The sequence below is a fragment of the Bos taurus genome, chromosome 15 (assembly GCF_002263795.3).
Source record: "Bos taurus isolate L1 Dominette 01449 registration number 42190680 breed Hereford chromosome 15, ARS-UCD2.0, whole genome shotgun sequence".
In the NCBI taxonomy this organism is placed as follows: Eukaryota; Metazoa; Chordata; class Mammalia; order Artiodactyla; family Bovidae; genus Bos; species Bos taurus.
In genome coordinates, this window is record NC_037342.1 from 7,406,351 (window position 1) to 7,425,247 (window position 18,897).

At 38.5% G+C, this 18,897-nt stretch overlaps 1 protein-coding gene across 2 annotated transcripts in view; it reads left to right on the plus strand.

Moving 5' to 3' along the window:
* TRPC6 (transient receptor potential cation channel subfamily C member 6) overlaps positions 1 to 18,897 on the plus strand; it is a 160,188-nt gene that overhangs the window by 93,034 nt on the left and 48,257 nt on the right. For both annotated transcript variants that reach the window (NM_001166572.1, XM_024975041.2), the window contains exon 2: positions 6,573 to 7,347. In NM_001166572.1, the coding sequence (NP_001160044.1) occupies positions 6,573 to 7,347 (775 nt within the window). The remainder of the gene's footprint in view (positions 1 to 6,572; positions 7,348 to 18,897) is intronic.

The following is an 18,897-nucleotide window of genomic DNA, read 5'->3' on the forward strand; positions in this document are numbered from 1 at the left end:
TTCTGCTCTATGTGTGGTGTCAAGGGTAGACAAGGAAAGCAATAGAGGTGAGATAATATTAGTTTCTTAAGGACAAAAGACTCCACTTCTGGATCATGGACAAGTCACGAAAATGCCACTTTTAAAAATATGCCTTTCAATTTTCTTTGTTCCCTATTGAATTTGCCGCTTATTTGAAATGAATATAATCATTATACGTTCTCCAGGACATGTTATGACTCAATCTTCATGTTGTGTTCATTTTATCTTTTTTTGGTAGGGTTGTATATCCTAGTGATTTGCTGTTGGCTTAATAGCAAATAAACAGGCTTTGGTTTTTATTCCTGTGACAAGAGGGGTTCATGCATTTGATGTTATGTCTGGAGTGTTTGCAGTATACCTTTCTGCTAAGCACTGGGAATCCAGTGTGGAATAAGGCAAAATAGTCCTTGTTCTCATGGGAGAAAGGGAAACCACTACAGTTGTTTATTGCCCCCTCAGCCCCAGGGGAAGGACCAGGGGAAGCCCCAGAGGAAAGTGTGCAGCTAGAGATTAAGTAGAGTAAAAACAGTTTCATTACAAAATCAGAATAAAATTACTTTTTATCATTTATCCTCCTAAAGTAGTATGCAAAATTGCTAGTTGAGTTGGTTGTTAACCTCTAATTATCCACATCTAATTTTTTCTGTGGATAATTGTGCACATAATAAAATATACATCCTAGAATTGTTTAATTTTCACTTTCCTATAAGACATCTAAAAGTCTACTCTTGTGGCTCTTCCATGCTGCCTGGAATAGTTACATGCCATTTATGGTTTCAGCACTTCTGCTTTAGCAGAATTGTGCTTTATTTAAATATTTCAAGGATTTTTGAAGCAAAAAATAAAAGTGAAGATAGATACTTAATATGGAGCTTAGTTTGTAGGGGAGCAGTTCCATTTGATAAAAGTGTATCATATTTGAACAGGATGTAGAAAATTACTGCACATGTTCTGGCTTCAAACACATTGTCCATTTGACTCAGAAGCTAATTTGCATTGCTGGCATTTTCAATGGAGATGGGTTATTCCATTTCTCCCTATTTAGGACAACAGGCATCATTTAGCCAACAAAAATAATCATAAAAATGAGGTATGTAAAAAAAGTTGTTTTCTTGACCTAATCAATATTTGAGTAGTATGGAGGCAGTGACTATTTATACTATTTCCTAGAACTGGTATTTATGTATTGTGATAAAGCAAATTATAAAAAAATGGTCACAAAAATGTAGGTTACTAAACATCCAACCATGCTAAATATGGCTAAAGGGTTGAAGAAAAAAAATCTTAATAAATATTTTTCTTAAATACAAGAACCCACTTTTAAAGTGTGCACTTAAGGTGGAATGAAAATGTCTCTTCTGTTAACATAATGCTTTGGGCTATTGTTCCTATTTCTAGTAGACAGTTTATCTAGGTTACATTTGCGATTAATATACAGTTCTACAATATAGCCTTGTAAAATCCATTCTCAGAGAGGTAATTTAATCTAGCAATGTCTAGTATCTTTCTTGAAAGGCTTCAAATATTTGTCATTTAAAAAGCTGTTACACATTTTGCGTTTGTGTTTGACACTTAAGGATTAAGCATCACCACTTGTGACGAAATGCTATACATAGAGCCTTTTGTTGCTTCTTTACACTGCAGTTGACGAAGGCAAAGTAAAAGTGAAAGTCATTCAGTCTTTGAATTCTCCAGACCAGAATACTGGAGTGGATAACCGTTCCCTTCTCCAGGGGATCTTCCCAACCCAGGGATCAAACCCAGGTCTCCCGCATTGTAGGCAGATTCTTTACCAGCTGAGCCACCAGGGAAGCCATTGAGGAAGACAAGGAGACAGCAAATCATGCATTTTGTCAACATGCAAATACTTTCCCTTTATCTCACTACTCATGCAAGGACTACTGCCTTCATTCTGCCTGTCAGAGTTATCTTCCTAAAACAATCATAAATGCCTCTATAAACATTCTGTATCTGGCTTTCCTGTGGCAGAGTGCTAAGGAAATGATGATGATCCAAGCCTTTTTATAAAAAGATATCTGAAATCTATGTCACTGCATATGATTAAAATTTGTGATAGAGACAGGAGAAGCTTTAAAACTGAAGAAAACATTTTCTCTGGAACTGTCTTTGCTGTTCTTCAAAAGGATGAAAGTTATAGGTATGAAAGTCGTAATAGTTTAGAAGGAGATTGGATATATCCTTAGTGGCTTGCCAGGGTAGAACTTGCCATTATTCATATTAATAACATTAAAGTCATAAATCGTTAATTTAGAAATTTAGAATGAAAGGTGTCACAACTCAGGCTTATTCTATCTCAGTGTAATTCAGTGCATGAAGCAGGGCACCCAAAGCCAGTGCTCTGGGACAACCCAGAGGGATAGAGTGTGGAGGGAGGTGGGAGGGGGTTCAGGATGAGGGAGACACGTATATACCTGTGGCCGATTCATGCTGATGTATGGCAAAAACCATCAGAATATTGCAATTATCCTCCAATTAAAATAATAAACTAATTTAATAAATAAATAAATCTCAAGTACTCTTAGTTGACAACTTGGTCCCAGATTATGTAGATTAAAGCACTCTTGATAATTACAAGAATAGCCTAAAATATTACATGGACATCAAGTGGGAAAGCAAACAATATTATTAGAACTTGAACATTTCTATTTAAATGCTTTCCACATTCATATTTTCAATTGAGCCTAGAAGTAATTCTGTAAAATAGATTGGAATAATTATTTCTGCTGATCTTATGGAAGAAAAAGAACAAGAAAGAGGCTTGGTTCTTGGCCTTTTGGTACTTGGTACTATTTTGTGTCAATTCTGTGTCTTTTTATATTTTAGTTACACGAAAACCTTTCTTGCACTCCTATTAATTTAATCTCACTTCTATAAATCCCCTGATCCTAGCTCTTTTCTCCTTTAATTTTACAGTTTTCTTTCTCAGAGTATTAATCATGTTCTGGAGATGTCTTCCCTCCCCCTGATTTTTGAGCTTCCTCTTATCTACAACAGAATCTATGGAAAGTAATATATACAGAAGACAAGAGAGGAAGTGAAAGGCTAAAGAGGTTATTAGAAGCCAGAAAAGTGACAGAAAAAAATTACTTTCTCTTTTAAAAGACATTAGAAATAATATTTATTTTTAAAAATTGAAAATAATATCAACTAAGGATCACTAGTTACTTGAGGCAAAACTTTAATATAAAGTATAAAACAAACATAAAATAGAAATATAAAAACAAGCATAAAAAAGGAATAGGAGTAAATTCCCTGAAGTGTTCTGATCTGTGTCAGAATCTTTATCACTGATGTCCCCAGAATTAGATACTGTGTTTTCAAAAGCAGAAAAAGGTATTATTTTTTTTAATGTGAGGAATAAAAGATGTCCTTGCAAATTAAAAATAGCAGAGGAAAAATTTACAAAAGATATATTAAAGTTGAAGAAATATCTCAGAGTAGTGTACAAAAAGATAAATAATTGGAAAATAGAGAAAAAAGAAGAAAATAAAGGATATTCCAGAATTACCAACATTCAAAAAGAAGGAGTTCCAGAAACAAAGGACTCTGTAGACAAGAATCAAAAATATCAAAGAGTGTTCTGTTTATGTTTTCTTCTAAGAGTTTTACAGCATCTGGCCAAAATTGAAGCAAGGCTTTTTTTTTTTTACCCATCTTCTAGAGTAATGAAAATAAAAACAAAAATAAACAAATAGGACTTAATTAAACTTAAAAGCTTTTGCATAGCAAAGGAAACCATAAACAAGATGAAAAGAGAACCCCTCAGAATGGGAGAAAATATTTGCAAATGAAGCAACTGACAAAGGATTAATCTCCAAAATATACAAATAGCTCATGTAGCTCAAAATCAGAAAAACAAACAACCCAATCAAAAAATAGGCAGAAGATCTTAATAGACATTTCTCCAAATAAAACATACAGATGGTCAACAAATACATGAAAAAATACTCAGCATCACTAATTATTAGAGAAATGCAAATCAAACTACAGTGAGATATCACCTCAAGCCATCAGAATGACAATCACCAAAAAAGCATGGGGTGTGTGTGTGTATGTGTGTGTGAGAGAGAAAGAGAGAGAGAGAGAAGGGTGTGAATATAGGGTGGGAGATTGTGAAAGTGACCTAAATATTCAACTTTCACAATGGGAAGTCTGTAGGTAATACCAAATCTGGAAAATTAAGAAATAGCAATATTACCAAGTTATATGATGTAAGGATTTAAATGATAAAATAATCAACTAAAATAGTTGAAATGTATTTCCTCTAAATATCAGGATGTGGAGAAAATGAAGAATAAGGGCCTGCTATTTTCTGTAACAAGCTTTTCAAGTCTTTCAGCATGCACATGCATGGCTTGGATGCAGGTTAAAATGGAATTGGAAACAAAACAATAGCTATAGAAATAAAAATAGATGCAATAAATAATTCCCTTATAGTACTTAATAAAAGCTATATATACATTATTTAAAGATAAGTCTTAAAAATTATGGAGAGGTGAGAGGGAGGCTCTAGAGGGAGGGGATATATGTATACTTTTGGCTGATTCACAGTATTGCATGGCAGAAACTAATGCAATATTTTAAAACAATTATCCTCCAATTAAAAAATCTTAAAAGATTACTAGTATCATAACATGTTTGGCTATGGCCTCGACATCATTTTAAAGAATTTACATAGCTGTCTTTTCAGTAAAACAACTTGGTTAGTTTTAAGAGGCCGTGAATGGTTACACTGTTGAACAAAAAATTTCTGAAAAAATTTTGTGAATATGGCAGAACATTCTTCAAGCTCCTTGTTGCTAACTCACTTCAGTCGTGTCCAACTCTGTGTGACCCCATAGACGGCAGCCCACCAGGCTCCCCCATCCCTGGGATTCTCCAGGCAAGAACACTGGAGTGGGTTGCCATTTCCTTCTCCAATGCATGAAAGTGAAAAGTGAAAGGGAAGTCACTCAGTTGTGTCCGACTCTTTGCGACCCCATCGACTGCAGCCTACCAGGCTCCTCCATCGGTGGGATTTTCCAGGCAAGAGTACTGGAGTGGGGTGCTATCGCCTTCTCCTTGGAGAGACACAACCTATTTCTGAGCTGCAGATTTTTGCTAACTCCTTTGGGATCATACTGCCATGGTCAACATTGCCTGGAGCTTTGGTATCAAGATGGACAAGGGTTAGTTTGGAAAGAAAGTTAGCATCTCTAGGCCTGGCCCGATAGAAAGGGAAGATGGTTTATGGGGTCTTTGGGTCTATTTAAATTCTCTTCATACAGGGAAGTTTGTGAGTCTTTGAAGGAGGATGACTTTGGGAACATTTATAAAGATCTGTGACATCAATCATCAGTCACACTTTTCTTCATTTCATACTCCCCCGTAACCAGGCTCTTTCATATTCTGCAGTAACTTATCCTTGTTGGGTTTCCAATTAGTGATAGTGACACAGGTTCAAGCTCAAAAAGACCTTAAGACATGAAGTTGTGAATCACTAGAAAAAAAAATCCCCATTTTAGCATTTCCTTCAGAGGGAGTATCACTTTTTCTGATCACAGAATGAAAGCCAACATTGAAGGCTGGCCACCCTTTTGATCCTTCCCATTTAACACCTGGATCACAGCTTTTCAGGTTTCCAGTGATTTTTAGAATAATGCCTAGCAGAGTCCAGCCCATTTATTTTCCCTGTCAATGAAACCTACACTGTGGCATTCAATTGATCCCTCTGCTGGAGGAAGCTCCCCACCTGTACCTTAACACCGGATCACAGCTTTTCAGGTTTCCAGTGATTTTTAGAATAATGCCTAGCAGAGTCCAACCCATTTATTTTCCTAGTCAATGAAACCCTCTCCGTGGCATTTAATTGATCCCTGTGCTAGAGGAAGCTCCCTAGCTGGACCTGACCTTGTTCCACTCTCCCCAAATACACTGTCACACTTGACTTCTATGCGTCCATTTTCAGCACATCATTTCTCTAGGAAGGTAGACTAGATGCCCCTGTGGTAGGTTTATCATGACAGTTAAACAGCTAATAATAGTAATGTACTAATTGCCCATTGCTCCCTTTGGACTATAAGATTTATAAGGACAGAAACTTTATTTTGCTTTCACTACTGCTTTGTCCACACCTTATATAATGCCTGACCCTGGCATAGGAGGGACTCAATAAATATATGTTGACTTGAGTGATTTTCCTACTTATCTTTTATATTTTCACATACTATGTCATAATGGCAACATTTTGGTCTTTTTTTTATCTATACCACCTGTAAATGAAAAACACACATTAATCTGTATGTGCACATCACAGAGAGATTATGGGAACTGCTTGAACCTCCACCCAAATTAAAATGTTAAAATCTGCAAAATGCTTGACTTTCTAAAAAGAGAAATTCTTGGAATCCATTAACAAATAAATGTGTCTTCATTTGTATTTGTATTATAGTTGGTCTAGAGCTGATGGGACAACATCTAATACGCTGCTCATCTGACACACTAAAATGCTCTTAATGTAATTTGTTCACAATCTTTCTATTTTATTACAGCCGGGGCACCGACAGTAGACTGACCCATCGGCGGCAGACAGTTCTCCGTGAGAAGGGGAGACGGTTAGCTAACCGAGGACCAGCGTACATGTTTAACGACCACTCAACAAGCCTATCTATTGAGGAGGAACGCTTTTTAGATGCAGCTGAGTATGGCAACATCCCAGTGGTAAGGAAGATGTTGGAAGAATGCCTCTCACTCAATGTCAACTGTGTGGATTACATGGGCCAGAACGCCCTGCAGCTGGCAGTGGCTAATGAGCATCTGGAAATTACAGAACTTCTTCTCAAGAAAGAAAATCTCTCTCGCGTTGGGGATGCCTTGCTTTTAGCTATTAGTAAAGGTTATGTTCGGATTGTGGAAGCCATTCTCAGTCACCCAGCTTTTGCTGAAGGCAAGCGGTTAGCAACCAGCCCCAGTCAGTCTGAACTCCAGCAAGATGATTTTTATGCATATGATGAAGATGGGACACGGTTCTCCCATGACGTGACCCCAATCATTCTGGCTGCCCACTGCCAAGAATATGAAATTGTGCACACCCTCTTGCGGAAGGGTGCTCGGATCGAACGGCCTCATGACTATTTCTGCAAGTGCAGTGAATGCAACCAGAAACAGAAGCATGACTCCTTCAGCCACTCCAGATCTAGAATTAACGCTTACAAAGGCCTGGCGAGCCCAGCTTACCTGTCATTGTCTAGCGAAGACCCAGTCATGACAGCTTTAGAGCTTAGCAATGAGCTGGCAGTGCTGGCCAACATAGAGAAGGAGTTCAAGGTAGGTTTTTAACAAGTCGGAGTCAAGGTGAATTTATAAGCTTCCACTATGCACTCACACTCTGTTAGGTATTGTAGATAGTAGGCAATTTTATATATTTGATTCAACAAGTTCTTTATTATATAGAGTAAAAGTTGTGGTTACTACCATTTGGAGATGATCTACTATAAACTAGACATTTTGCATTTATTATGTCTGATACCTATCACAACCTTGGGAAGATCTTAGTTCCTTTTCAGATGCAGAAATGGAGGTATAGAAGGGTTAAGGCCCAAGAGCCACAGCTGGTGAAATCACAGAGCTGGGATCAGAACCCAGGGATGCAGACTCTAAAACCCAGGTTCTGTCTCCTGTGAAACTCTTGTTTCTATATTCAGATCATGGTGATAGCTACTGTTGAGGTCAGAAAGATGAATAAGACAAAGGAAGTCATAGTTTGACTTGAGAGACAGATGCATGCATGCATACATATGTTATAAAGAGAAATGAAACTACTAGACAGGGCTATAAGCAGTGTGCTGTAGCAGTTCAGAGAAAGCAGTATTTAATTCAGATTAGATGTCGGAGAAGTTACATGAAAAATGGTATTTCAGCTGCATATGGCAGAATAAATAGCATATTTGAAGGCAGAGAATGAAGGAGAAGATATTTTAGGTCAAGGTAACAGCCAAAACTAAAGCTTGTAGATATGGGAGAAGTAGTCAAATATAATTGCTTTACGATGTTGTATTCATGTCTGCTGTACAACAAAGTGAATCGGCCATATGCATACATATGCCCCCTCCCTTCTGAATCCCCCTCCATCCCCTTGATCGCACCCCTCCAGATCATCACAGAGCACTGAGATGAGCTCGCTGTGCTTTGATGAGATCCCACTAGCTACCTGTTTTATATCTGACGTATACACAAGTTAGTGCACATATGTCAGCGCTGCTCTCTCCACTCATCCCACCCTTCCCTTCCCGCCCTGAGTCTACATGTCCTTTCTCTGTCTGTGTCTTGTTCCTGCCTCAAGGGAACTTTGAGCAATCTCTGAATAAGAAGTAAGTGGGGAGACACGCTGTCAGACCTTGCCATTGTCTGTGTGGTTTGTGCTTCATTTGGAGAGGGTGAAAGTTCAGATTCCTAGTCCGAGGTCACACACTTATACACACACATCTTTAAATTTCCTCCACAGGCTATCTGACCTTTCCTATAGTGCTCATCATGTTCTGCTGTATGATACTACTTAGAGTGGGCTTTTCTTCTTTACTCAGCTATATACTGCTTGGAATCAGGTCTGATTCATCAAATACAGTATTACACAAAGATAAATATTGGTTTCATTTTCTCTATCCTATATGCTGTGAGAAAGCATGTCTCTCTATTCCGTACCTTGGGGTCTCTCCTGTGCAGTTTCTTGGTGCCTCTGTCACTGAAGGAACACTGCAAACCCCAGCCTAGCATGTGTCTCTCCCCAGGTCCTATCTGTCCAGGTGAGGAGGGCAGGTCACCAGTGACTGAAGCCTTCCATTGGCTCCCAGCATGGAGGATGCTGCTTTTCCTCTAGCTCCCTGGCAGCTGAGGATGTAGGACAAGCAGAAGATCTCTTCCAACAATGTCGCATTCTTTTATACTTCTCACTTTGCTCCCAGAACTCAGGGAGGCAGGGAACTACGCTATCTTGGAAATCTGATAAATATGATCTTCAGTTCAGTTCAGTCGCTCAGTCGTGTCCAACTCTTTGCGACCCCATGAACAGCACGCCAGGCCTCCCTGTCTATCACCAACTCTCGGAGTTCACTCAAACTCATGTCCATCCAGTCGGTGATGCCATCCAGCCATCTCATCCTCTGTCGTCCCCTTCTCCTCCTGCCCCCAATCCCTCCCAGCATCAGGGTCTTTTCCAATGAGTCAACTCTTCGCATGAGGTGGCCAAAGTATTGGAGTTTCAGCTTCAGCATCAGTCCTTCCAAAGAACACCCAGGACTGATATCCTTTAGGATGGACTGGTTGGATCTCCTTGCAGTCCAAGGGACTCTCAAGAGTCTTCTCCAACACCACACTTCAAAAATATCAGTTCTTCAGTGCTCAGCTTTCTTCACAGTCCAACTCTCACATCCATACATGACCACAGGAAAAACCATACCCTTGACTAGACAGACCTTTGTCGGCAAAGTAATATCTCTGCTTTCTAATATGCTATCTAGGTTGGTCATAACTTTCCTTCCAAAGAGTAAGCGTCTTTTAATTTCATGGCTGTAATCACCATCTGCAGTGATTTTGGAGCCCCCCAAAAATAAAATCTGACACTGTTTCCACTGTTTCTCCATCTATTTCCCATGAAGTGATGGGACCAGATGCCATTATCTTTGTTTTCTGAATGTTGAGTTTCAAGCCAACTTTTTCACTCTCCTCTTTCACTTTCATCAAGAGGCTTTTTAGTTCCTCTTCACTTTCTGCCATAAGGGTGGTGTCATCTGCATATCTGAGGTTATTGATATTTCTCCTGGCAATCTTGATTCCAGCTTGTGCTTCTTCCAGCCCAGTGTTTCTCATGATGAACTCTGCATAGAAGTTAAATAAGCAGGGTGACAATATACAGCCTTGACGTACTCCTTTTCCTTTTTGGAACCAGTCTGTTGTTCAATGTCCAGTTCTAACTGTTGCTTCCTGACCTGCATACAAATTTCTCAAGAGGCAGGCCAGGTGGTCTGGTATTCCCATCTCTTTCAGAATTTTCCACAGTTTATTGTGATCCACACTGTCAAAGTCTTTGGCATAGTCAATAAAGCAGAAATAGATGTTTTTCTGGAACTCTCTTGCTTTTTCCATATCCAGGAGATGTTGGCGATTTAAAATTGTTCTTAAAATTTATATTTAATTTTTATGAAACTTTACTGCTTAGGTTTCAACATTTCTGTTTCTGTAATTGTATCATTGTTTACACAATACTCTAAACCATTCTTTATTCATTCATTCACTTGCTTACATCTTCTGAGCCCATGGTTGTAGCAAATATTGTTCTGGGGAGAGTCAAGAATGAGGGTGGAGATATCGCACAGCACAAAGACAGTTCAGTCAATAACCCTGCCCTCAATTAACTTGTAATTTAATAGGAGAGCAAAGGCCTGTGTGAAATAACTATAATATAAGACATGACCTTGTGGAATGAGGGGTGGGCTGGTGGGCCAAAGATAAAGGATCATATCTAATCAGAATGCGAATTTTTCATTGTCCCTAAATGCATTGCATAATGTGAAGGCTGCTTTAGGTTTATGATAAATGAGGGATCCAGATATCCCTTTACTTGTTCATCACACACTGTTTCTGCCCACCTAGGTGCGAGGTAAATGGATCAGGCACTCTCCCTTCATCCCTGCTTTCTCTGTGCAGGTCCACACTGTTAGCCTCTAATCAGGCTCACCCTTTGCTTAATGCCCTGCCTCTGTGAAGGGTTAATGGCAAAGAAAAGGTAACTCTCTCTGAAAACACAAATCTCTTTAATAATATGTTATTCCTAATATCTTTAAAAAATCATCCTCAAGGATTAAAGTATACTGTTAAAAGAGGGTAGCAGTTTTAAAAATGTTTTTAAAAGTATGTCCTAGAACTTGACAATTCAACAGCTTTTCTAATTAGAAATTTGACTCCCCAAATCCTTGTATTACACAAGGAGAAAGGCCAGTTCTTGGCAGTTTTTAAAAGCCTTTGGCAAATACAAAACAAGAAAGCATAATGTTTTCTTTCTCACCAGACAGGACACTCTAGAACAATTATTTTATTCTCCCAGACTCAGTTGGCCCATAGAGGCAAGAACAGCTTCATGTGAGAATGCGCCGTCATGACTCTCACGTGTAAACTCAGGGAAAGCATTTCATGCTACCATGCACGCTCGTGTGATGGTGCTAAACCTGCTCCAGCAGCCCAGCCCGTTTACAACAGGATGGGACCCCAAAGGGCTTGGTGAATCTGGTGAGATTTGCTAAATCTGCTGTTCTGTCCTTCAAGAATAACTTCTCTTTTCTTTTTTAAAAAGAATATAGTTGACTCTTGAACAACACGAGTTTGAAGTATATGGGTTCACTTACATGTGGCTTTTTTCCACTAAATATGCACTACAGTACCACACAAGCCCGGGCTGGTTGAATCCATGGGTGTCGAACAGTGGATGCCAAGGGCCCTCTGGAGAGTTATGTGCGGAGTTTTCACTCAATAGAGTACTGGTTCTCCTTCCCTCTGCTTTGTTCAAAGGTCACCTTACATGATCATGTTAAAAAATAGTAATTTAAATATGAAGAAAAATTTAAAAATAATTTCTAATTTTCATACTACAACACGCCAACATGTATCCTTCCAGAAATAAACACTGATACTGCAACATGCCAACATGCATCCTACCAGTCTTATTTTTAGTAGTCAAGCCCCTTAGAGTCTCAGGGACCAAAGACTGTGAGATATCTCACAGGGACCTGAAATATTGTACTGGCAACAGGCAATCCTCTCTGCTCATGGTCTTCAAATTCTTTTGCTTCCTTTTCACCTGAAAAACATTTGAAAAATTCTGTGCTCATGAGTACATTTTAAATTTGGCATCTAAATTTATTTACTTTTAAGTTTAAATAATTTTAAAAGGTATAATTTCTGTGTGGCCTAAATATTAACATTTAAAAATATATATCTTAAATGGCTGCTTCAGATGTATGTAGGGGCCTTTAAGTGCTGTGATTTTATACACACCATCACCTATTTTAAAAATAAACAACCTCCTCTTTAATTTTCATTAAGAGTTACATCTTTCTTTTTCTCCTTAAACTTGTATTCTAGTACATTTTCCTCCACAAATGTGATTTCTAATGTAATAGCTTTTTATTGTAAAGTCCTTTATAGATCACCTATTATATATATATATTAGATATGTATATTTTATATATATGATATATATATATATTGTATAACACATGTGTAATGTGTATGTTTACAAGAAATTTTAGAATTTGTTTTACTTTCTGTTATCATCAGGCTCTAGGTATTTAAAATATTCTGGAAATACTTACCATTATATTTATCAGCAGTATATTTGATCAAAACTACATAAATTGAACATAATTTTTCAAAATAACATACACAAATTCTGAAAAATAAATTTTAAATATATGATACATTTCCTATTAGAAATGAATTTTAAAGGAACGTCATATCCATACTTTTGTTATGTATTTAATGAAACAAAAACTTATAACCTGTTAAAATAACTTGATTTGTCAGCCAGCATATTGTTTTAGTTTTTGTTAATGGAATATATAAATTATTAATGATTTTATGGAATAGAATTAAAAGATAGTAGACTATATTTGGGATAAATATTTCTTGATGTGATTTGATAACTGCCTTATTGAATTACCCACACTGATCTGAAACAAATCACATAAAAGTTTTATCCTTGTGCTTTAGCCAATAGCCTATGAAAATTTTTAAGTCCTGGAAACCATTCCAAGTCGCAGTAAAAAGACTCATCCTCACTAAACTTTTCTGCCTTGCACTTTTGTGATGTCTTTCTTTTAAGTTAATGATACATCCAAAAGATAAGTACTAAGAATGGTTTTAAATAAGGGTAAAATAAACTTGTTTACAAAACAGAAGCAGAGTCACAGATGTAGAAAATAAACTTATGGTTATCAGGGTGATCAGGGTGAAGCGGATAAATTGGGAAATTGGGGTTGACATATACACTGTACTATATATAAAATAGATAACTAATAAGAACCTACTGTATAGCACAGGGAACTCTACTCAGTACTCTGTAATGGCCTATATGGAAAAAGAATCTAAAACAAGAAGGTTTATGTATATGTATGATTGATTCCCTTTGCTGTACACCTGAAACTAATGCTGGAAATCAACTATACTCCAATAAATTTTTTAAAAAGAATAATTTTAAATAATCACTTAATTTAAATAACATGAAGTAGTGGAATTTCGTATTCAGTATTCCCTACTGATGTCTTCCTTACTGTCCTCTCATTTAAGAAGGATGCATTCTTTGAGAGCTATTGAAGAATCAAGAGGCAAAGTACATTAAAATTCATCTAAATTCAGAATATCCCAACATGAACTGGCATGTTGTATTCCTATCATTTAGCTTCATCTTCATTGGAAATGTGTATAAAGGAAAGGAAATACAGGAAACCCCTCAGGGTCTGCGGTACCTGGATTAATTATTAAAGGGGAATTTCCATTGTTTGCTGCAGGGGTGAGTGAGAATGGAGAATTTTTTGTAAAGGGAAAAATGATCTGTTCTCAAGAAAATTAGTTACAGGAAAGTTGAGGATCTAGAAATTATTTCTCTTAAAACTATCAGTGTTCTGTGGCCCCTTGAAAAGTCTTCATATTTCTCTGCTTGAAGGCAACTAATCTATTTTATGAGTTAGAGATGAGAACAATCACAAAGATCGTAAACTCCAATATATAGTTTCTCTAAGCTCCTCCTAAATTCTCCTTTTCTGTATTAGTCCATAGTCGTTTAACAAAAGAGGACAGAGGAAGTGCAACTGAGTTCCTCAGGCAACTGTAGTCTGGCACTTTGACTCTTCTAGACAGGACGAATTGCACTCATTACTGTATCATCAGGTCTGAAGATGGATCTATGCAGAGGTGACAGCCAGAACACAGCAGAGAAATCTAACAGTTAGATGGAACCTCAAGAATAGAAGAAAGCCAGCAGACCTGAGACACTACAGGTCTTCACAGTGAATGGGGAGAAGCCAGATTTAAAAGTTTCATCCATTCAAGTTCAATCTTTACATACTGAGTTTTTATCAATAACTTTTTGCTTTGGTAGAAAGAGACCTCAGTCACCTTAAGTTAAACTTGGGCTAAGCCTAATTTGGGCAATATATACTCAGAATTTTGACTGTTTTTGATATTGGGAAAGGAGAGTATAACACCTCCCTTCTCTCCTTGACTCGAGATTAAGAATCATCAGAAAGACAAAAGGATCAGTACCATTATTTTAGCAAATGCATTCTTCCAAATTTTTAACTTCCTTTTACTATCTCAGAATTTACCTATGACCTATGTCTCTGAACACATTTTAAGCCTATTTACATTTTAGATTGTGCTTCATGACCAAGATAATCACGATGGTGTGATCACTGACCTAGAGCCAGACATCCTGGAATGTGAAGTCAAATGGGCCTTAGAAAGCATCACTACGAACAAAGCTAGTGGAGGTGATGGAATTCCAGTTGAGCTTTTTCAAATCCTGAAAGATGATGCTGTGAAAGTGCTGCACTCAATATGCCAGCAAATTTGGAAAACTCAGCAGTGGCCACAGGACTGGAAAAGGTCACTTTTCATTCCAATCCCAAAGAAAGGCAATACCAAAGAATGCTCAAACTGCAGCACAATTGCAGTCATCTCACACACTAGTAAAGTAATGCTCAAAATTCTCCAAGCCAGGCTTTAGCAATATGTGAACCGTGAACTTCCTAATGCTCAAGCTGGATTTAGAAAAGGCAGAGGAACCAGAGATCAAATTGCCAACATCCACTGGATCATGGAAAAAGCAAGAGAGTTCCAGAAAAACATCCATTTCTGCTTTATTGACTATGCCAAAGCCTTTGACTGTGTGGATCACAATAAACTGTGGGAAATTCTGAAAGAGATGGGCATGCCATACCACCTGACCTTCCTCTTGAGAAACCTATATGCAGGTCAGGAAGCAACAGTTAGAACTGGACATGGCACAACAGACTGGTTTCAAATAGGAAAAGGAGTACGTCAAGGCTGTATATTGTCACCCTGCTTATTTAACTTCTATGCAGAGTACATCATGAGAAACGCTGGACTGGAAGAAGCACAAGCTGGAATCAAGATTGCCAGGAGAAATATCAATAACCTCAGATATGCAGATGACACCACCCTATGGCAGAAAGTGAAGAGGAACTCAAAAGCCTCTTGATGAAAGTAAAAGTGGAGAGTGAAAAATTTGGTTTAAAGCTCAACATTCAGAATACGAAGATCATGGTCCCATCACTTCATGGGAAATAGATGGGGCAACAGTGGAAACAGTGTCAGACTTTATTTTTAGGGGCTCCAAAATCACTGCAGATGGTGATTACAGCCATGAAATTAAAAGACGCTTACTTCTTGGAAGAAAAGTTGTGACCAACCTAGATATTGAAAAGCAGAAACATTACTTTGCCAACAAAGGTCCATCTAGTCAAGGCTATGGTTTTTCCTGTGGTCATGTATGGATATGAGAGTTGGACTGTGAAGAAAGCTGAGTGCTGAAGAATTGATGCTTTTGAACTGTGGTGTTGGAGAAGACTCTTGAGAGTCCCTTGGACTTCGAGGAGATCCAATCAGTCCATTCTGAAGGAGATCAGTCCTGGGATTTCTTTGGAGGGAATGATGCTGAAGCTGAAACTCCAGTACTTTGGCCACCTCATGGGAAGAGTTGACTCATTGGAAAAGACCCTGATGCTAGGAGGGATTGGGGGCAGGAGGAGAAGGGGACGACAGAGGATGAGATGGCTGGATGGCATCACTGACTCGATGGACGTTGAGTCTGAGTGAACTCCAGGAGTTGGTGATGGACAGGGAGGCCTGACGTGCTGCGATTCATGGGGTCACAAAGAATCGGACACGACTGAGTGACTGAACTGAACTGAACAATGTTTCCTTTAATTACCCTAAAATCACCTTCTCTGTAAATGTCAGGGATTTCCCTCTACCCTGTCGTTCTGGATAAATAGTTTTTCTGAAGCTTCACCAAATCCTGCTTGTCTTCCTGGGGCCATGTATCTAAACAGGCACCTGGCTGTCCAGACACCTCTGGCGTCGACTTAGACAAAAGGGAAGACACTACTCTGCTTGTTTTTAAACTGTTGCTATGTTCTGGCATTCAAAATGTTCAAAGATGCCTGGCATTGTTTGCAAAAGAAATAACCTTCTAGGAAACAGACCGAGTTGAAAAGTAGTTTTTGTTAGCAGAAAGGCAGTGTGACTGTCATCATACCTTAGTAAGGTGACAGAGGTGTTGCTTGCATGCAAAATAGCCTACAGAGGCACAGGACAAGGGTCCAGGCCAAAGGGAATGGAGGAAATGGACCACCATCGAGCTTAATGAATTATTCTAAGTGGTTTACAATCTAACTTTATGATACAACAGCTTTTAAGTTCTCCATATGGTAAAGAATCTGCCTGCAATGTGGGAGACCAGGGTTCAATCCCTGGGTTGGGAAGATCCTCTGGAGAAGGGAAAGACTACGCACTCCAGTATTCTGGCCTGAATAATTCCATGAACTGTATAGTCCATGGGGTCTCAAAAAAGTCAGTCATGACTGAGCAACTTTCACTAGGTCCATCATAACTTTTCTTCCAAGGAGCAAGCATCTTTTAATTTCATGGCTTCAGTCACTGTCCGCAGTGATTTTGGAGCCCAAGAAAATAAAGTCTGTCACTGTTTCCATTTTTTCCTCATCTGTTTGCCATGAAGTGATGGTACTGGATGCCATGATCTTTGTTTTTTGAATATTGAGTTTTAAGCCAGCTTTTTCACTCTCCTCTGTCACCTTCATCAGGAGGCTCTTTAGTTCCTCTTCACTTTCTGCCATTAGGGTACTGTCATCTGCATATCTGAAGTTATTGATGTTTCTCCTGACCATCTTAATTCCAGCTTGTGCTTCATCCAGCCCGACATTTCACATGATGTACTCTGCATATAAGTTAAATAAGCAGGGTGACAATATACAGCCTTGAGATATTCCTTTCTCAATTTTTAACTGGTCCATTGTTCCATGTCTAGTTCTAACTGTGGTTTCTTGACCTTCATACAGGTTTCTCAGGAGGCAGATAAGGGGGTCTGGTATTCCCATCTCTTTCAGAATTTTTCACAGTTTGTTATGATCTACAGTCTGCTCAAGAGAGGCAGATGCATGAACAAATGCAGTAAAGTGTATGAGTCTGTTCTTGTGTTTGATTTTCCTATCAGTTTAAATAGACGGGCAGAGAAAATCCATTCTGGCAAAATTTTAGATCCAGTCAATAGTTGGGGAGGGAAGTTAAGTGCAGCGGTTTGTAACCTGAGAGCCCTCAGCCCCTGAAGCATCTGTTTACCTTCATGGCTGCTCTTTAAGCTTCATGGCTTCAGCTGAACCTGAGAATTTCTATGTTGAAGGAAGAATAAAAACTGGAATCAAGCACTGTATTAAGTTAAATAAGTAGCTGCTGCTGTGGCAACGATCAGCATAAAAGTGAGGAGGATCTGACATATCTAGGAAAATGCCTGTCTTCAATTCTTGTCTGAAATTGTATCTCACCTCCTGTTACCTTTTCTTGAGAGCAGTATCTGATTTCCTTTTATGTCCCTCACAGCCCTGAGTAGTAGGTGCTGTATAAGTGCTTGTTACTCTTCTGTACACCAGCTGTGACAGGACTCAGGGATCATCATGCCATTTAGTGACAATTATCCTGAAGAGCAGGAAAGCCCTAGAGTTGCTTGTGGTTCCAAGAGCATGGCTGGTTAATTCAGGCACAAGCTGGATAATGATAGTCAATGCTTTCTTTATTCTTCAAGAACGCAATCTCATTTTAAAAATTCTGTCTGAGATAGAATGTGTTATCTATCACAGCACTGGTTGCTGAATATTTGTAGAACATTTGTTGAAATAATGAATGAATAATTGTTTTATTTTCAGTACATTCAAGTGACACTCAATGTTGATGAAAATACTCAATAAACAATCTATAATAGGCTTAGAAAAGAGTTTTATTTGAGGCAAACTGAAGCCTGGAAGACAGCCTCTCATAATTCTGAGGAACTGATCTGGAAAAGCACGGTTTTTAGCACAGTTTTATATCTTGTCAGAATAAAGAACATTAAGCAAGTCAGGGATACATTCCTTCAAGGTTTCAAATCACAGGTCAGCATGTACACAGTCAGTCTGGCCTTGGCACCTGGGAAAGGAATCTTATCAAAAAGGAGGACCAGTATTGGCTTCCCAGGAAGGGAGACATTCAATTTTTATTTTTAACATGGATATTCCTTACTTCTGGTCAGTGTGCCCTTTTCTTAATAATTAAAGCAGATGTACAATATATGTTTTGACAGGCCACAAACAGGCTATTTTAGTTAGCTTAAATTTAACTCGTGTATAAACCAGAATGCAGCCATGAAATTAAAAGACACTTACTCTTTGGAAGGAAAGTTATGACCAACCTAGATAGCATATTCAAAAGCAGAGACATTACTTTGCCAACAAAGGTTCGTCTAGTCAAGGCTATGCTTTTTCCTGTGGTCATATACGGATGTGAGAGTTGGACTGTGAAGAAGGCTGAGCGCCGAGGAATTGATGCTTTTGAACTGTGGTGTTGGAGAAGACTCTTGAGAGTCCCTTAGACTGCAAGGAGATCCAACCAGTCCATTCTGAAGGAGATCAGCCCTGGGATTTCTTTGGAAGAAATGATGCTAAAGCTGAAACTCCAGTACTTTGGCCACCTCATGTGAAGAGTTGACTCATTGGAAAATACTCTGATGCTGGGAGGGATTGGGGGCAAGAGGTTAAG